Below are 21501 nucleotides of genomic sequence, written 5' to 3'. Positions count from 1 at the left end.
AGCAGCCACACCAGACCAAGGCTTGGTTTTATTAGAGCACAAAGAAACGAAATAAACTGTGTTTTCCACATCTGGTGATCAACCTCTTCCCACAAGGAGCCCCAGATCCCACAGCCCTCCAGCAGCTCCATCCAACTATGCAGCATTGGGTGCCCCTATGGCAGCAGCACTCCCACCCTGCAGGTTCAGGCAGGATATCGTCCCTTGGCACAAGTGACTGCCACCAACCTCTCCTCCTCAGTGATCTTGAAATTTTTGGGGGTCTGCTCAGACATCAGGAGGTTCTTTGCTTGTTTCCTTCCCAAAGAGCAGCTGTTTTCCCTGTTCAGCTTGAAGACAAGAGGTTGGGCTCCCTCTGAAGCCCTTTGAGCTGCTCCTGTAGGTGCCCTGAGGAGCTCCGTGGAGGCACAGCACCACATGCTCCAGCCTCGTACCCCACACCACCACAGCTTGCCTTCTCCAGACATCCCCAGCCTGTGCCTTTCCTCACATCCCTCAGAGGCAGCCTAAGCTATCTTCAAGCACCATCTCCCAAAACACAGCTTCTATATCTGCCCCTTTCTATCTTTGAAAAGTTATCTTGGGGACTAATTGATTTTTTTTTTTTTTAATTAAAACAAAAATTCATCCCCTGGGTTGTGCCCCCAACCCACCCTCACTTGAATAGCTCAGTGTCTGGCTTCCCAGGACTGGCAAGCACGGTTTTCACCCCCGTGTGGCACCAGCTTCTCCTCATACACCCAGTTCTAAGCTTTGGACCCCAGTTTGGGAAAGAGAAACTTAAAACAGGCTGCTAAACTGAAAGGGCATGAGATTTTTGGATCTATCCTCAATCATAATAAATGTTCATTTTTCCCCTCTCCCTCCCATTTTATCACTTATTTTTTAGCCACAGCTAGTTTAATTGACTCATCCTTTCTTACTTTAATGCCTTTTATCCCTTTAATCACCTCCTAATGGGTTTTCTTCTTTTTTTTATTTATTATATTTAAAGAACATTTGTTATTCCCCACAGCTTCTTTGAACAGCATTGATTCATTTTGAGTTTTCTCAAGTCCTCCCTCCTTGCCTACAAACATTGTTTTTGCTGACAAGGTTCCTCCACAGATTTCCTTTCCTAAATCAGGTGGAGGGAAACACACACCCCAAGCTGTAGGTCTCCTCTTTGCTGAGCCAGAATGTTTTTTTTTCTGCTTTCCACATAAACTTTGTCATCTTACGTCCTATTTTAATAGGTCCCATTTTCAGTTGCATGTTCCTTAGACACGCCAGATCTGAATAGCAACATTGGCTTCATTTTTTCCATGCAGGAACTGAACGTTAATTTTTGACAGCAGTATCTAAAGCATTCAGGGGCTCACTGTCCTTCTTCCGAATCTTAGTAAGTCCACAGGAGAGTATCAGGTAGGGCACAGAGGAAATGTCTCATAGGTTCTAGGACCTCTGGAAACACCACATCAAATCCAACTGTACAATCCTCACCAGTGACCAGAAACATTTTTTGTAATGACAGCGCCAAGCCCATCAAGAAATCATTTGGCATCCTCAGCTTAATTCCCTTTGAATACATCCCCAGTTCAGTGGTACCATTAACAACAGCTTCAGCAGAGAGGTCCTTATTCAGCAAAGCTCTTAAGCCCAAGCACAACTTTCAGCATGAGAATACTGCCATTGAAATCAATGGCAAAACCTATGTACACGCCTGTCACGCTACACAGGGACTGACCAAACTGTTGCCCTTCTTCTGTCCTAACAGGTTTAAATCCCAGGATCCTGAGGCAGCCCCTGGTACAGTGTCTATTCTGTCACCTTGTGAAAGCAGCAGAAAAAGTGGAGCAATACAAGCACAGATAGAGGAGATCATGCTTTCATTCTCATTTGGGCCCTAATTAATTCAGCAGCTGCTCCTCTACTGCTAACGATGAAATGGTAGCACCTAAATGATATTACTTGATTGCAATGACCTTTTCCCCTGTCTTTTCTTTCCTGGTTGCAACAGGACTGTACAATGTAAGATAACCAAGCACCTGTATAATGTCAAACCCCATGAGGATCATCAAGCTGCAGTTTTACAAACACCTTTAGGCTGCAACCTTGCGTGCCTCAGAGAAGGCTGTGAGGCTGAAACTGTGGATGTGACAGGCAGGGTTTGATCCTGTCACACAAGGAAAGCCACACGTAGTTGAACCTGTGCCTAAAGCGGTCTCCACCACAGCTCTTCTGCTCCTGGTTCATTCAGAGTGACCCCCTTCCATCTCAAGCAAAGTGCACTGCGCTGCTTTGCTGTTTCTTTCCTCCCGGAAACTAAAGAGTGAATGAAAATCTTCCTGTTCAGGATGGTATAAAAAAAAAATAATGGCAAATAAAGACATTTTAATTGCATGGGATTTCTGGAAAGAAAAAAAAAAAAGTTTCAAAGTGGGGGAAAAAAAAAAAAAAAAAGTAGGTATGTGCCTGGTACACAGAGAGCCCTTTCTCTTCCCCTTTGTGGCAGAGGAATCAATGGAATTCATATAAAAGCAGGAGGGGGGTGGGAAGAGAGATAGGAGATTCCTTGCTTGGTACCAGCAGGTCACAAGTCTCATGAGGCTTGAGCAGGGCTTGGAAGGGAGCTGCTGGCTCTATCTCCGTGTGTACCTTTTTGTTCCTTGCCTTGGATTTGCTGGTCCGTGGCATGCTGCTTTGCCTGACTCTATATAGAGCTTGTAGCCTACAGGAATTTGGACAGAGTGGTACAGACATCGCCGACAGAGACTCTGGTCACTGAGTATCCCTTTAAAGGCAGTCTCATGACCCAGTCCTTACTCCACTACCTATTAAAGAAGGAGACAAGACGTACATAGACAGCTTCCATTCAGACACCCAGAAGGACACAGAAAGGCAAGACAATTTAACAGAGCTAACTGTGAGTAAACGCGAGGCATTAGAGGTGCTCTCTAGAGCAAAGGGCATGGAGAAAGATTTGTAGGAAATCCTCAAGTGAAAGAAGGCGCAATATTTCTAAAAATATATTTGCATACGTTGTTCAAGAGGCAAACTTCTGTAAAAGAATGCTATTCTGTCATTTTAGCATTTTTTTCCTTTAAATACAAATCTAAATATCTCTTAATATAGCACTGACCAATGCTTGATTTCCCATAAAAATCCAAAGCGTTGATTTTGTGCTGCAGGTACTGGAGCCTTTTGCAAATACAACCTTTTTTTTTTTTTTTTTTCTTTTTTTCACTGGGATAAATTGCACAGAAGGAATATCTGGGGGGGAAACCTGAAGACAGCCTTTTGCAAACGTGGATTGAAACCCCAGCCCGGAGCCTCCAGCTGAATGCCTGCCCCTCGTGGGGGGCAGATTTCCCTCTGGGAGTGCTGGACGTGACCCTTTTTCTGCTGGGGATGGAAAAGAGCTGTGGGTGCTTGGCAGCACGGAGAACACACAGCTTCCACCGAGGTGTCCCATCGTGCATGCAGGTTGCTGGCTTTTTAATAGAGGAGTACAGTGTGTACTGTGATGGCCAAACATCCTATATGGGTACAGCATCCAGGAAAAGCTTGGTTCTTCTTAACCAACAGTTGTCAGCATGTCCCTACACCCCATTTTTTCATGGCAACAAGATCTGGCCAGGTATTTTACTAGTGATCATTATTTTCTCTAAATATCTGTGTTATTAATTGCAGGTATGGTTATCTGGTGGAGAGCATTCCCAGCTCACCTTCATGTTGCCCATTATCTTCTCTGTATCCGTCCTTTCTGCTTGCTGCTTAAAGCAGGGTAACTGCATTTCCTACGATGAGCTGAGAGACCTGAAGACTGAATTTGCTATCACTCTCTATCACCACATCTCCGGAGCAGAGAACAGAACCAACCTGGTGGTTTCCCCAGCAAGCGTGGCCATTTCTTTGGAGCTGCTGCAGTTTGGAGCTCAAGGAAATACCTTTACAGAGCTGCAGGATGCCCTAGGATACAACATTCATGGTAATGTACTGCTTAAAAAAAACTTCTTGCCTTATGTTTTGCAGAAAATTCACAGCTTTACTTAGAAGTCAGCAACAGCAAACATCATAAACTTCTTTTTCTTCTGTCTCACTGCAAAGATGTAATTTAGAAATGTTTTCTCCACATTTGATAGACAGGTATCAGATGCATAAAGAACACTTAGTAGCAGATGCACACATTATTATTCCTCCTTCTTTTGGGGTGATGCTTATTGTTTTACTTCACTGAAGTTCAATTATAAAAAAAAGGTACTCCCATGAAAAGCAGAAGTGATCCTGTTTTCCTAGGGCTTTCTGGTTCCTGTTGTGTCCTGGTCTCCACCATGTCCTCTACAAGGAGATGATAGGAAGAAGATAGTAATTTGTCTCCTATCCCACTCAGAAATTTTATGAATTTGATGGAAAATGAATTATCTTTATGACTTTAGCCCTATTCCTAATGTTACTACAACTAGCCAAAAAGATGAAAAGTTAGCAGAAGGAAGTTGGCAGACAGTGAGATATGCTGACAGACGGATGGTGCGATTGCATCTTTCCCTGAGAGCAGGCTAAAATAAAATTCTCACTGGGAATCTGGAAGAGATATGGAAAAGGCAGATGTCTCAGAAGCCAGCATTAAGAGAGCTGAATTGAAGGATGCTGTTTTCATTTTAACTCTGGATTATCCTACCATCTCACACCACATGGCAAAAACTATTTTGCGTGATGGGCACAATGTTTATGAGAAGTGGATGACTGCCTCATCTTCAAAATTTGCAGCTTACATACAAGACTTATGTATAGAGATGACACCATTATCCCTCAGCATAAAATTTACTTTCAGCATCTGAAGACTAAAGATAAAACCTACAGAAATTTCAGAACTGTCCTGTAGCCTGCTTCAGCCATCATTACCATCCTCTATATCATTGATATTCAAAACCAGCACAGCAGTAAGAGCTGACTCTGTTTGATATAGACAGGTACAGATACGTGTACTGACACAAGGACAGTGTCTCTATATTGTGAGCAGGTGATATAATGACACCTTGCCTATAAGACTCCCTTTCTGTAGATTTAGGAGGGTAATTTTAAACAGCAATAATTCATACAAGGATTTTAACTTGGTAATTGTCACACTTCTTGTCATGTAGGGGATCTATTAAGAAAAAAGTAAGAAAAAAAAAATTAAAGAGAACATTGCACATTGAAATTTAGGCACAAACCTCCACACAAAATATAACAAAGAGAAGTGCAGAGGTTGTTAATGACCTGCTAGCTCTTTTGCACTGTCTGACTTCTGTCTTCTCACATAATACGAAGCAGACGTTTTATCTCTACTTTAGCTCTTGTGGCACAAGCCACGTGAGTCTTGGCTTTCAGTAATATTAATGTATGAATGTGGGAAGAAAAGTAGGATGGGATCTATTGCTATTGGTTGTAATAGCAAATTTCCAGTGGGGGATTAGGAAATGACCAAAATCAAACACTTTAAGATCAAATACTTTGAACAAATTTCCTATCAGATGAGTAAAACCAAATTACATATATATGCATGTCTGATAAAATTCCATTCTTCCATATTTGCATTAATATTTTAGTCAGTCTTTCTTTCACAATAATGAAGGATGTGGTTAAAACCTTGGCAGACTAAAAACAATGAAAACATTGATGGTTCATTCACTATTCACAGAGAATCAGCTCTTACATGCACTTGTAATCTTCTTTTAACATTTGGAAGATTTGTTCACCTTTATTCTAGTACTAAGAAAAACAATGTTTAAAGGGATGTCTCTCTAGACAGCACAGATAAAATGTTGTATTTTAAATATTTTCTCCTTGCTATTTTACTTTACCCGTCATAGAGTATTTTAAAGCAAATTTGAAATGCTTTCTGAGTAAGAATTCAGGACTTTGGTTAGCTAAGCACTTTGATACGACTGAAGTTACAACCTCAGGATACCACACCTCGCATTAACATCTGCTTCCAATTTACCATCTTTGATTTCTTACATCCTCCAGAGAGCTTGCCAAACACTCCTGCACTAATGAAAAACACACAAGGAAAGCACTTTACACCTCAGACTGTGTGAGTTTTCTTGACATCTGTTCAAGGAGTTCAGTATTTTATCCCTTAAAGAGTAATAGATCTGAGTCTTAATACCAACCTTCATATAGGTGATTAGTCTTCCTGCAGGTTATTAGAGGAGAGCTATTAGGTTAGAAAGCATGTGCTGGGTTCTTGGGTGGTAGAAATAGTGAAGCTTTCCCTCTACCCCAGCGAAAATCTGAGCAGATGTAGTAGAAGTCTCCTGTTGAGATCAGGGACCTGGCTAGGAGCTGGAGTCTCATGGCAATCCTCCCCTTGACTTGGTGATCAGCCTGGGACAGGCTGGTCCAGGCAGGATGGATCCAGCCCACCAAAATCCTCCCTGGGTTATCAGCCCCAAATCGCCCATGTCCCAGGCAGCAGCCCGGCCTGCATTCCCTCCAGCTCTGCCTATGGGAAACGGGGTGCTTCCTTCCTCTGACTTAGGCACTACCTGGTGTTAAAACCAATATTTCCAGTCCGAGCCATAACTTAAGCCTAGCCATGCCCCCTTTGGGGTTTCAGGTACCTGGGATCTGCTCAGGGTGCCCCAGGTGTACAGGCCGAGGCAGAGGAGCACCTGAGCTGAGTGCGGCCCTGAAGAAGCTAGGGCACAGTACTTATCTTATCTCCAGTACTTATCCCCATGAGGATGGTGGCCAACATTTGTATATGACAGCGAGTTACTGAGCTTTCACACAGAAATTAGGACACGTGGTGACATTTCACCTAGGGAAAGCAGAAAGGCCCACTGGTGCCACAGAGCCAAGAGGCACTGATGCCTTGCCGAAAGACTGCTGCCCCTTCCCTAGGGCAGTCTATCTACGGGAAGAGGAACCTGATGGAAACTTAATGGCAAGTCACAAACTCAACAGGACTTTTATTGGGTGGATGTAGGCACATCTCCTTCAAGGGCTAAGGGGAAGGTGCTGACCCACACACATGGGAGGTCTGAGGTTTGGCGTCAACGCTGTGCAGAGCAAGTGTGTGCCTCAGGAGGTCACCTCAGAGTGAATTGTCTCACCACAAACCATTAGAGTGAACAAAATGTTGACAGCTAGAAAAGGCTGCTAAACCATCCTTCAGGAAAGCCTATTAGAAACTCTGAGATTTTAGAAACGTAAGATCCTCTACATTTGGAAAACTCACCTCCCTGGTGGCCCACCCCACAACCCTGTATCCATCACAGAAGCCCCCACCGTTGGCCTACCATGAACTCCCCAGGAAAAGGAGAGTAGGGCACTATTCCACTGTTTTCATTTTTGGACAATGTACTAGATAATATATTATTGAATTTTTAAACGACGCTGAGTTTGTAGTTTCTACAAGCATTTTGTAAGACCAGAATAGAATTTAAAAGGCTCCTGGCAAACTGGAGAAATGTGTGAAGCTAATAGGACACTATTCAATAAGGAGAAGTGCAAAATTCCACATTTAGAGGAAACAATCAGCTGTTCAAGTCCGGGAACTATGAGCTAACAAGGAGGTGTTGTTTTTTTTTTAATAAAAGGATCTGAGGGCTCTTAGGAAATCCTAAAAACTGATTATTAAATGTGAAATGTAATTGTACTTCAAAACACACATCAGGAAACTTAGCAGCTCTACTTAGCATTGCCAGGAAATACTGGGTCAGTCTGGGGCACTGTCCTTCGATGATGATGAGGAGGAGGATGATGATGATGATGATGATGATGATGATGATGATGATAATAATAATAATAATAATAATAATAATAATAATAATAATAATGAGGGCCAAGGGTAGCAGACAGACCTGGGGCAGTCAGGGAGGTGCTCCTCCTGGTATGGGTGGCATTGACGATGGCACGAGATGTCTGTAACTGTACCATTGGCAGCTCGGCAAGTCACAGCTGGAGGTGCTTGATCTAACGGGAACTCAGAGAGTGCCCAGAAGAGCTTAATGTTCCTTACAAACTGTAAGAGCTATATTCACGTAGAGGTCTGAGCCTGATGTTGAATCACCCATTTGACATATCTGCACTGGAGTGCTTTCTGCAGCAGCATGAAGAGTGCTTTTCTACGCCCAGTGCATCACCGTGCTTGACAGTAATACCCCATAAAGTCAAGGGTGCTTCAGTTGTGACAGTGCTGTAATTTTCAGAGAGCACTGGTGTCAGCACCAGAGCTGAGAGCTGCTGAGCCCTGCTGCAGTCTCTGCTGTCTTGGCCTCAACATGATAACTACAGTTTTTCCCTCTCTCTCACCTGGCAGATCAAAGCGTGCAGGATTTTTTACACACAGTGTACGAAGGAGCAGCCGACTCTGGCCAGAGCACGGTGGTCCAGCTGGCATGTTCCTTCTTCGTGCCCATCGGCGTGATGCTCTCACCCCACTTCGCTGCACGTGCCGCGCGCTGGGCAAACAGCAGCCTGCAGCAGACCGACTTCACCGACCCCAACCGAACTGCAGCCCAAATACAGGAGTGGATCTCCAGTAACCTCGGAGGTAGTGTAACAGCCCACGAGAATGATTGCACATGGATAAAATGTAAAATGATAACCAGAGAGCATGCACTTAAACAAGTGTAAATACAACCAGGCATCTCACCACACTCCCCGTTGCCTAAACCAAGACCAACAGCCAGGAAATCTAATTCTTGTGGTGCTGCTGCTCATTTTTAATGGAAGGGAAGAGCCAGCATATCTGTGAGCACAAGCCTGCAGTATTAAGCCATCAACCGCATGGCCTTATTCCTCTAGTTTTTAAAATGGCAATCCTTTGCAGCGCTTTCAGTTTTAATGAGGAGCAGCCCAGCTCCCCAGGGACGGAGCTTGCTGCGCTGAACGCCTTCACGCTGCGCTGGGGAACGTGCCGAGCTGTAAGCTCAGCAGTTAGGCTCCTGAGTTTAAAAAAGTCAAAATGGGAAATGAAGAGAGTTCGCTTTCCACACAAGCAAGGAAACTAGTAAAATGAGATTGTATGTTAATGAAAACAAAAAATAATTGAAAAAGAAAGTCCTTATAAGCAGCAGACCAAGTCAATCCCTGATTCGCCCCATTGACTTCAGTTACATGAATGTTAATTTGGCCATCAACATGTAATGTGGTGTTTAACACAAACATTAAAGCTGTTATTGAAAAAAAAATAATCTGTGCTTCTCAAATGGACTGTAATAAGTGATCCAGCTTCAAGAAAGGAAATTATTGCTCTAGAAGTGGGTACTAGAATGGGAGTTCGTATTGTGGTACTCAGATGAGTTAAAGGTGGATCACACCTACAAAATTCTTTGAGATACCCAAAGTGGGATGAGTTGAACTGCTAATTACATTGGATACGGGGAGAATTAGGATATGAGCTTCGGTTGACTTAGTTACTTCATCTTTGTACAATGGCCCTCAGCATTGAGAAATTTGAGCTCAATTATGGGGACAACATGGACCAAGAGGCAACCTTGAGGTCCATGTAACTAGTTGTACGATGACTCTTGCCATTTGGGCTGCTGAGCAGTCCTGGCCTGCTTTATTTCTTCACAAACAGGACAGCCTGTGTCCCCCTCCCCATCTCTTTCCCATGCAGATGGGGACGTGCACGGCCTGCCTTTGGAGGGAGCTGCATCGCCACTCAGTCGGGTCACTGTGGTGAGCACCATGTACTTCAAAAGCGTGTGGCTAAAGAAGTTTTCCTTTATGGATACACAGATCTTGCCTTTTACCACGGCGGAGGGCATAATCCTGAAAGTGCCCACAATGCATCACACAGCTGAAGTTAACTACGGTAACTGTCCTTATCCCTGACTTTCTCTATAATACAACACAGAATATTTTTACTTATTTAGTTTTCCACAGCTACTGCACTAAGCTATTTTCCCAGCTGAGACAATGATGAGAAAAAAAATCACCTAAAACAAAGACACCAACTGGGTAACTGAATTGACTCTTAGTCCCAGTCACAAAATACATACTTGGTTCAACATGGTTCCTAAAACATCTACTGTCCCTCGCCCATCCCTAACAGACCAACGCTTGCCAGCACCCATCAACAAGCTTGTTAGTTATAGCCCCTACCAATTTGGCTTGTGGGTTGGGTAAGGTCCTGTCCCCTCACCCTGATCACTGTCCCTCAGGTGTGCGAGCACCAGAGAGAGGATAATATCACTGTGAGCATCAGTGCTCTGGTCACAGTCCGTCTCCAAGGATTTAGGGTAAAATATTCAGGGCAAATTCTGCAACAAAGAGGAGGGGAATTTTTCTGGCCCTTACATCCAGCGAGTGGATGCCATCAGCATGGAATTAAAACACTATGAATATAGGTCAAACGTATTTGTATAATATATAAACATATTGTATTCTTCTTTCAAATGTTTGGAGCATAAAGGTTGGTGACACAAGGATTCATACTGTAGACTTAATGTTCAGCAACCCGGGATTCTTCCATTTAACTCTACAATCCCTTTTCAAATATAAAAAGCTCCTTTCCCTTCTGTTCTAAATTTCAATATCTCACTTGTATAAAAACCTTTTTAATTCCTGATCTAAATTTCTTTAAGACTAGTTTATATCCCTTAGTATTGTGCAAGATATAACCTTTAACTTAAATAGCTTTTTTTTTTTCATCTTTGATATTTACTCCTAAATGTATTTTTGAGTGAGATGCCAGGCTCATCTAATCTCCTCAGTAAATAGGTATTCCAATTCTCTACTGTACTTTTCCATTTTGAATTAATCTTCATTGAAAGTATGGGACCAGAAATTTATATAATTTTATTGAGTCATACACATGCTCAATACTCCACTCTTAGTGTTTATATGCCTTTGCTAAAATGCCTTGTTTAGTTCATTGGGTGTTACTCAGGCTGTACCCCACCTGTTTTGTCATTTTCCACTCATCCTTCCATTATTTTTTTTTCAGTTGAGTCCTGGGTAAATCAAGGGGAGGGAAATCTCAATAAATACATGCCCTTTTTTGTGAGTTTCTGAGACATTATTGGATTTCCACCACCCCAGTGATAAAAGTAACCTCACTGTTCAACTTTGATGAAAATCTTGATCATTGGCAACACTTTGGAAAGCCACTGGTAACTTCTTTTCAACACAGGAACCCCTTCGAGCAGTTGATTGCTACCTTCCAGTTCTGGCTTTAACTGACACCATTTCTACCTGTAAACAGCACCATAGAGAAACCGTGTCCAATGTTTCACCTAAAACTAGACAGCTGGATCTATGCTTTTTTATCAAGCCAATTATCCAGTCAAAAAGATTATAGATTTGTTTGCTAGGGTCTACCTGATTTGCAGTTTATCTCACTTTCTATTTCCCTCTATGACTTGACTATTCATTTCTCCAGGGTATACTCAAAACTTTTCAAGTGAAGACCCAAAATTTCCCAGACAACTTTCTTTTTCTTTATAAATACACTCTTGTTTTCTAGACTACTGTCTAGAGACACAACCTCTGAATTTACAGGTTTATTGAAAATCTTTGCTAACACATTTGCGATTTCACATCCAAGTTGCCTTTGAATTCTGAGGTGGTAATTATGCAGGCCCCAGATTTGTCTCTCTGAAGTAGGTTAAGCCTCATTTCCATTTCTGGTACTGTAATTCCTCTTGTTCTTTCCTCATTTCCATCATTATCCGATGATATATCATCAAACTAATTCTTTCCCATTGCTTCCAGTAAAAAATTGGAAAGGAATCTAAAAAAAAAAAAAAAAAATTGATTTCAGCGTTCAGAAACACCATCCATCCTTCATTTTTCTCTTATTGTTTTTTTATATGGTTAAAACATTTTCCTTTTCTGGTCCACAGTCACATCAAGCAGGTAGTTAGCCAGATATTGTTTCTATACCTCTTTATCTCTGAACCATAGTTAACCTGGCAAAGGAATCATTTTTTCTAGTCTTGGAAAGCTTGCCCATACTGCTATGTCTTTGTGGTATTTCCTCTTTCAGAAAGTCCATGGTGTGTCAGCCACACTTCCTCCTCCTGCTGGGACCACCCACTCCTGAGCATGTTCACACTTCTGACTTGGAGAGCTCCCATTCCTCTCGTGCATTCTGACTTTTTCAGAAGTTAATTGACTTTACCAAGGATTGCCAAGTTTCCTTTTCCAAAACCTACTGCCTTCTCATCCTCATTGTTGAGTAGTGTAAACTACTACATCAGCTCACAGTTGTTCAGCCCTGGGTGACTCTGTACCCCTAGCTCACTGCAGGATCTTTGCTACCCCTGAAATCTGGAGGAGCATCATCCTTTGTTCCTTCACAAGTTATCTGGTTAAACAAATGGGTTTCTTGGGACTATCAGCTCAGGAACAGACCTTTTATCTGAACAGTTAGTAGGGTGAGACAAAGAAATGAGACATCTGAAATGACTGAATGCAGGCTCATATAAATGGAGAACTTGGGTAAAGACCAGTGATCAGAAATTCAGCAGCTGACCTACATTACCTGAGCATAAATGTGCTCAGAGGCCTCTGCAAACTTGGTGTAAAATCAGTTGTTCTCGTCTGACCATTTGTCTAAATAGAAGAAGTCCATCCTGTTCATCCGTAATATTTCCATAGAAAAGGGAAGTTACCAAAATACTGGGGTTACCTCTTCATCCAGTCTCAAATTCGTGAGCTTTCTTTAGCTGGAGAGACTTTAGAGGAACTTTAGAGGAAAATAGAAATGAGACAGATCACTGAAATTTTACTGATTTTCAGATTTGGTAGGGACAATTCAGTCTTTGTCCCTAGAAATGCTACAAACATCTCTGACAAATTAGTTTGAAATTAATAAAAAAAAAAAAAAAAAAGACAGGCTTACTACAACAAATTAGAGACATGAGATAACTTTCCTTCATTATTAAATGATCACAGCTGTATACTGTCAGCACTCAAAATGCAGAGTTAGTTGTGGCCTGTATTGATCTAGCATTTACAACATTGTTTATCCTTTTAACGTGACCATGCAGAACAGATCAGCCTGGGGACAATTAACACTGCTCTGAGTAAGTGTCAAAGTACTATTTACACATGTTTTTTAAATGCTGCAGCTATTTTGTATTGGTTTTAGTGTTGTGTTTTTTTTGTTTGTTTGTTTGTTTTTTCCCTAAGTGATTTGTTGACTGTGTTTGAATACTGATTTAGCATGTGTACATATAGTCCTTATGGGATGCTCAAAACCAGCTCAAGTAAGGAAGATGAAACATCCTGACTCAGTCATCTCAAGTCTTTGGTTTTCTTTTTAATTAACAAGCCAGGTCAGCAGACAACACAAATTGAGACACAAGCTTCAAAGTGTCAGCATGCCCACAAATTAAACCACTCCTGGCCAGTGCACAACAAATGTAAATGTTGTCTGCTTGCAAACAAGGTCTTTTTAGAGCAAAAGAATCCATGTGCTGGGAATTGGTTTTATGAGTGCAATTCCCTCACTGCGCTGCATGGTGTGAGGGTTAATCTAAGAGTCTAAAACTTAATCTAGCAGAATAACCAACATTTAATGAATGCTATCTAACATAGAATTGCAAAACTAACAAGCATTGTACATGGAATATTTGAGACTTTCTATAGCTATATATTTCTGAAAAAATATTTAGGTATGATGAGCATTAGCTAGCTATGTTTTGTTTTTTATTTTATAGCTGCTGACTCAAAAAGCATGAATATCTAACCTTAAAGATAAAACTACTACAGTTTGGTGAAAAGGGAGTAGATCATTGTGGATAGCCTGTGGCAATGGCAATTATAAGTCACTTACTCGTAACTTGTATTTAACTCCTTGCACACTATTGCTGAATGTTCCTGAAATGATATTTACTGGATCAACAGATGAAAAAATGAGGAAAATTGTGATAATTGGGTTTGTTCTGTTGTTTAACAGAGCTCACTAGAAATGTCTGGATTAATTGTTCAGCAAAATATAGAATTAAAATGGTACTTTAAGATGTTTTTTACAAGATGTTGCATAACTAATCACAAGGTTGGAAGCCAAGCAGCTATTACTTTTTACACTATTTTTCTAAAACCTTCATTTGATTTTCATAGTTTCTAGGCCTAGATTTTCAAAACTAATAAATTTGGTGCATAAGTATAACCCTAACTACTTTATCATTTAATGTAGCTATTTGTCTCCTGAAATTAGAAAAAAATATATATTTTTTTTAATGGTAGTAAAGATAGAAACATAAGGCAAAGTAAGTTTCAGTTAATTAAATAGTATACTCTTTTTTCACAAATTCTTTCAGCAATGAATTTTTAGTGAAAGGTATTATAGATGGAAATCACGGAGAGAACAGTACACTTACTGAAAGAGCACGCATTGCAGAAACAGTCACCATCACATTACTGTCATTGCCTTAGTAATGTTTTGAAAACTTCTCCAGAGTTATTTTATTTTTTCCTACTTCAATGGTGAAATGAGATCTGTATTTGCCCACCTACAGGCCAATTCCAGACGGCAACTCTGGAGCCTTTCAGTGTGGTTGAGTTACCCTACCTAGGGGAGAAACTCAGCATGTTCATAGTGCTTCCCAGTCACAGAAGAACACCTTTGTCCCAGATTGAGTCTCACCTTTCTGCCAAAACCATAACACTCTGGACCAGCAGCTTAAAGAGGATGAAGATGGACGTTTTTCTACCTAGGTAATTTTATTCCTCAAAAATGGCTTCCCTACTCCAGTTGTCACAATTACGAGTGTTAGTGCTGGCATGAGTAACCTCCAAGACAGTGTGATACTTTGAGATCTCTTCTTCACAATCAGAAAAGCTCTAACCCTTTAATAAGTCATGATGAAGAGGTGAGCTGAGAATACCAAAGTTTTTCAATGTGTTCTGTACTATTTAGAAAAAAACAATAGTAGCATATTTTTTTACAACTTACTACATACTACAAAAAACCACTGACCAACTAACTTGTCCCCACTTCAACTCATACCCATTTTTCTGTGCACAAAGCAACTTTCAGCCATACGTTTTGAACATTAGTCATTAATTGCTGCTACCAAATGCACATATCCCTGGTAGTACTTTCTATCAGATACTCAAATGAAATCATGTAGCAAGAGGAATCTAGCACAAGCAAGCCTTTTGTAGCTGCACCTATTGTATCCATCAGCATGGAAGGGCCTCATTACACATTCCTTACAATACATTCTCCACATTAACATAGTACTGAAAAACAATCTGTACACTAATACCCATTTCCTCCAAGCTAATTTTTGGTAATGTTTCAAAGAGCCCTTTTGCTACAGCTAAGTAGGGCATTAATAAAATCACATACAGGAAAACGCAAAGTTCATGTGTCAAGAAGAATGAGCAGCAGGCTGATTGCAAGAGGTGAAGGCAAGGGATTCTTCCTGTTAACGTCTTCAAGTGAAGATGAGTTGCCTTTCTGGAAAATATGCTTAATCAGATGAAAGGCATTGAGATCATACTGAAATAGATGGCTGAAATGCAAAGGCTTGAAGTAAATTGTATCTGTTCCACCTTTTAGCTCTATGAAACTATGAATGCTGCATTTAAATAAGATCTATCATCTTAATTCCAGGTTCAGTATTCAAAGCCTTTTTGACCTAAAGACAGTTTTTTCTGCCTTGGGAATTCGAGATGCATTTGATCCCATCACTGCTAATTTTAAAGGTGTTTCAGGTAAGAGGCTTGACTGAATATAAAGTGGTCATTGACACAATGGTTGTAGACTCTCAGATCATATTTGAATGATTCAATAGACATGGGCCCGCTGGACTGATTGTGCTTCCTTCTCTACAAACTCCAAAACACAAATCACATTCAGCCAGTCTAATTTATTATTGATAACTCCATTTTGAGCTGTTGCTTTGTAGAAAAGAGAATCTGATAGGGACAGGGTTGGTTTGGGGTTTTCCTTTTTCTACTTTCACCGAGTAACCCTGCTTTCAGCCACAACAACTAGGGAGACCTCTCAAACAAACCATTCCTATCAGGTCCAGCATTTAGTTCACCCATTGTCCACGTGGTAGGAAAATATTCATAAAGATGAAAGAACAGGTAAATTAAGGTAAAAACGAGGGAGAAAGGGGTATTCACAGTGACTTAAGTCACCTGGAAAGTCCCTGTAATCAGAGACAGTCGAATTTGTGCATTTCTGCTCATGCCCGGCCTTCCTCCATCAGCAACGGAGATCTGAGACATGCTGTCCTCCCTAGGAGGAAGTAACCTGATGCCACCTTCATGCATTATCTCACTCTAAAGATGTTCCTACATTGCCTCAAAGTGATGCTTTTCTGTGGCCTGAGCCTGTGACAGAGGACATGCTCAGACAGAGATTCAAGACAAACGAGAGTTTTAACCTTTTCTCTGATTTGCCTGCACTTGGAGAACGCTGACCCAAAAGCCACGCAGTCCCATGATTTCAGCTACATGCTGAGCTAAGAAGTCCTTAATATAGAGCTAATTTAGACATTCAGGCTGTCTATATTCATCCATCTATAAAGACACATCTATGAAAACACTGAATCAAACTTAGAATTGAGGATCTTCTAACATGGAAGCCAGATACAGAGAAAGTAATTGAGAGGGAGATGCATACTGTGCTGTCCTGCTGAATTTGATGTGATAAAGGAACCATGGAAAAGAAATGACAGTAGAAGAAAAGCTGATAACATGACATATGGTATTCAGCATCAGTTCACATGTTGATAGCACATACTCCATGTTATTGCAATAAGTTCCCCGAAAGTTAAACATTGTCTAAAATTATATTCCTTCTAGTAAGTGTTAGGTATTTCATAAGCGGTGCAATCTTAAGAACATTTTAGAAGTCATAAGAAGGGCTTCAAAGTTCAACTAGTAATAGTAGCTATGTTTCATTTATTAAAAAAAAAAAGGAAACCAGCAGAGGCCAGGCACACATCAGTATTTGAAAACCAGGATCAGATCCTGATGCAGGCAGCACTACTCCAGCTAAACACCAAAGGACTGGAATCCTTTGGCCTATCTAACCTGCAGGGTAGTTTAGTTTCAGTCAAAGTAATTGCCCAAATAAAGTATCTGTTATGCATTTCTTATATCCTGTAGGAAATATTAAAAAAAAAGGTAAAAGCATTCTAAAACAATAAAAAAATAAAATGTTCAAAGTGAGGTTCAAGAAGGCACTGATAATATTCACTTGTTGTGCTTTTTCTTGTTGTATTTTCTTTTTTTCTTCCCAAGAGCAAGCTGGTCTTTACATTTCAGAAGCCATTCACAAAGCAAAGATTGAAGTAACAGAAGATGGTACAAAGGCATCAGGAGCTACAGGTAAATCACATATACAGATATAATTATCACTCCTGAAGCTTATCACTATAAAAACAACAGCTACTCTTTCCTTTAAAGCAGCATGCCAGCATTTAGAAGTATGCCTAGTCTAAATGCAAACATTTGTATCTAACACATTTCCATTTTACCTTTGTGATTGCTCATTAGAGCTCTTAAAACTCTTCCCTTTCCATGTCTGATGTTCAATTAAGCATGCAAATGATCAAGTGAAAACCAGCTTTGCCAGCCCAGGGAAAATCCAGTTTAACAAAATAAACCCAGCTCTCTGTTGGTAAGATCATGAAAACAAAATAAGAGGGTTACTATCATTTTATCCATAACTCCTGAAACTCCTGTTACAAGGTTTGTTTTCTGAATATTGCCTTTTTTGGTGAGCATTGAAGTTCATGATGCAAAAGTTTCTTCTTTGTGAAAATAATTCCAAGCTTGTTACTTAAGCACTTAAAACCATGACAATTTGCATGCAGTAGTTTCTCATAACAGATAATTTCCACACACGCAGCAGGGACTGGACTGCAGAGTTAACAAATTACCTTTGTAAGCTGAATGATGTGTTCACAAGTCCTCCATTGCATAAAATTACTGAGTTGTGCAATTTTTTAAACCACATGAGCTTTATTAAAACACCCTGCATTTTCATCTCCTTTATGGAAGCCTCAGATGCTCCAGAGATGCTCCAATCCAGAAGAGGCCAAGATTTGTGGGTATTATACCCACAGCAGCAACTTTGAATAAGACACATGTTATATATACACATACATATCACAACCACTTGTCATAGCTAAACTAATCCTACTGTAGAGCTGTAGAATTTTAAATCTCAGCAATTTTCATCTTTAACAGTGCATTCATATTTTTAGTCACTTTTTGCTGGCAATTCCTGTACAAAAGGAAAGCCTTTAGGTGGCTCCAATCACATACCAAAGATTGTTGCAGTCAGACAACATCAGACCTTTCCTAGCTCCACTGAAATCAATGCCAGCACCTCCATTGATTCCAGTCAAACCAAGCTAAGAAACTGGTTTAAAAAAGTCTAATTATGTTTGTTTACTATAAAATCTCTGCTGCTAGCCACAGTGACTCGAAAACTAAGGTAGCTTTTCTTAGAAGCACTGAAACAGCACCAGACTTATTTTATTGAGTCCTACTTGAATTTTTCAATTGGATTCTGTTTTAATCACTCGTTAAATTAATTTTTGTTTTGTTTTGTTTTGTTTTTTTTCTTTGGACAATATAGTCTTAATACTAGATAGATACAAGGCAGAATTCATTAAAAACAGCTTATTTCAATAATAGCTTTCTGAGCCATCATACTTTTTAGGGACAATTTATTTACTCTCATTAACCCACACTCAGAGAGAAAGTTATGTCATGCAGCAGTTTGAGATCAAGGATGCTCAGGTTTTGTTGAGAGCTCTGACAAATTCCAGGATGGCATACTACTTCTCTGTTCTTTCCCATTGAGAAGAACAGCAATTTAGAAGAATATATTCATGCCTTATCTTTTGACTGGAACAGCAGAGCTAAGGGGTTGCATAATGGCATGGTATGACTTCAGCAGAGTTAGGGCTGTAAGAACAACAAAGATTTTGTTACCTTTGAAATCCAGAGCCAGACTTCAGCAACGAAGTACACATGCATCATCTGCCTGTAATCTCTCAACACTTATTCATTCACCTAGACCGATTTCACTGCTGGCTAAAATCATTGTTTTATCCTTAGAGCAGCAGTTCAAGCTCTGGTGTTTGGTACCATGAGTTTTGAGGGCACTGCACAGAAGATGGAATGAAAACAGACATTTTACTAACGTTTCCTTCATTGCATTGCAGCAATGGTATTACTAAAAAGATCTCGAACTCCTGTTTTCAAAGCAGACAGACCTTTTACATTTTTCCTGAGACAAGCTAATACAGGTATGTATGCTGTCTAATGCAGTAGCAGGATCATTCACAAGTAGCACTGAAATCACTTAAAAGTTTGTTGTACATAAAGCAACGTTCTTCAGCCTAGGAAATGTTAATAACCATGAAAATAGCAGGTTTAGATTTTCAAGTATACACAAATAATAGTTTTATTTGTTTTAAAAATGGTAGTCAAAGTACAGAACTCAAATTCCCTTCTTCCATTTATAAGAGCCTAAATAGCCTTTCCACAACTATTATAGACACCAGAAATATCTTACTGAAGATCTTGAATGCCCCAGCACAGGAGACAGACCTCCACAGGGCAACTCAAATCATAAATTGGCTGGATCAGTATCTCAAGTTAAAATTTAGATCCTCCCCGTAAACGAAACTTGCTCATGCCTACACAGCACAAAGCAAAATAGACTTCTGATTGTAGACACCAGGCTTTCAGGGCCTGAAATTCCCTGTTTTAATTCCTTCCTTAGTTTGAAAGGCTATGGAAGTTCAGAAGTTCTGCAGACTAACAACCTTTTACCCAGCTACAGCTCAGAATACACAGAAACAAAACTTCCCTTGTATCATAAATATCAACACCTTAAATAAATATCAACACCTTAAAGGAGATTAGACCCCTCACTGCTTCACATCCTCATGAAACACTCGAGTTATAAAAAGCCATAGATATTTATTGTAAGTCATTTGGAAACTGAGACCTCAGCCCTGCAAAAAAATTTAACTTATATATTAATTTTTACAAATAATTACCAAAAAACACGTTTTCTTCTGCAAATGGCAACTTTCTCACTAAAAAACTTCCCCCAAACAAAAAAAAAAAACGCAGAATATACCTGAAAACCTGAAGCATCACCGTGCTTTTTTGGTTTCTGCGTCAGACTCTCTCCTTTCAACTGTTGAGTTATTTAAACTACCCCAGATTCTCTGCCAAAGGAGAACACCATAAGGCCAGTTGACAGTAACAAATAATTCTTACACACCTTTAGCATGTCCTTGCTCCTCTGCACTCTCAGGCCAACTCCAACAACCCTTACCCTTCCTTTCCATGCAGGAAATTTGCACCTTAGGTCTCTTCCTACAAGATCCTTTAAACCACCACATTTCTCTTGTAATTCAGGTCGGTCACTCCTGTTCAGATTTTCAGGGAACACACAACCATTCTTAGGGCCCAGTAACACACTGCTTGGGGCCTGCCAAAAAACTGAAGGGAATCATTTTCCCTACCTGCTTATAAGAAACCAATGATGTTCCCTTAGAGTGTGAATACATGTGCAATTAACAGCCTTAAAAACTTTAAGATCCAAAATACAATTATTAAAGACTAAAGCACACTAATTTATAAATGCTTTGACAATCATTACCGTGTAGCGAATAAACATCTATTCTAGCCTAGCAGATGTGGAATTAAAAAAAGGCACTAAAAAAGGAAATCTGATCTATGAAACCTGAGCTGCAGTCAGATCAAACAGGGATTTGGGCGAATAAATTTGCTGTTTACAGTGTATGGTAAATTGTATAAGAAGCAGATCAGATTGTAACAGGATCCTTACATGAAACACTACGTACCCTCCAATCAGCTCAAAATCAGAAGTGCATTTATGTAGTTTAAGCTTTTTAATGAAGAAAGAAAATTGAGAACATTCAGGTGTTTTGTTTAGACTTCGTGAATGAAGTTTTTCCAAGGGGAAAATGGGGAAGGGTTCTACTTTTCTGTTCAAAGGTGATTCTTTAGTCAATGCTTTGGGCAAGTTTCTGGTTTGGGCACATTTCTAGGTTACTATTTAGAAAGGCCTTTGTTTTTAGTATGGAAATTTTTAAATTATTCTATTACTCTATTAAAAAGGCAAGCATACAACTTATGTATGGAACAACTGAATGTGCAATTGCAACAAATGATCACAAATCTGCTAGTTCCATGCTTAATTTGTACTTAATTGTACTTAAACTGTACTACGCTTTTTGAAAACCTGGTCCCAAACACTGAAATTTCAATATTATTTTCATTTACAGGTTCAGTACTCTTTATAGGAAGAATTACAAATCCTTCATAATAAATGCTAGTCAATTACACTGTCTTCTGTTCTTTCTATGGTGAACCTTCCTTCAATTAAATTAAAGGCTACATTATGCATATATTTAATAAAATTGTTTAAAACAACACTTGCAAGGAAAAGAGCAAGTCTGCCACCTGATTACTTCATACACACCACAGGAAGCTGCTGTCTAGGAATCATTAGCACCACAACTGCAAAGACTGTAGGCATATACACATTTGAGG

The 21501-nt window shown here is 40.0% G+C and overlaps 1 protein-coding gene across 1 annotated transcript; it reads left to right on the top strand.

The window, feature by feature from the left end:
* Positions 1–3505: 3505 nt before the first annotated feature.
* Positions 3506–21274, top strand: SERPINE3 (serpin family E member 3; the record flags this gene model as incomplete). The annotated part of the gene is made up of 9 exons (XM_082751748.1): positions 3506–3526; positions 3673–3970; positions 8291–8524; positions 9596–9793; positions 14448–14646; positions 15551–15651; positions 17194–17280; positions 19131–19214; positions 21234–21274. The coding sequence occupies 9 exons, from the start codon at positions 3506–3508 to the stop codon at positions 21272–21274; spliced, it is 1263 nt and encodes a 420-aa protein (XP_082607874.1).
* Between the last annotated feature and the right edge of the window lie 227 nt (positions 21275–21501).

The sequence above is a fragment of the Aythya marila genome, assembly GCF_965140915.1.
Source record: "Aythya marila genome assembly, chromosome: 1".
Taxonomy (NCBI): domain Eukaryota; kingdom Metazoa; phylum Chordata; class Aves; order Anseriformes; family Anatidae; genus Aythya; species Aythya marila.
Note: the sequence above shows the minus strand (reverse complement) of the source record. Positions and strands in the feature narration are given on the sequence as shown.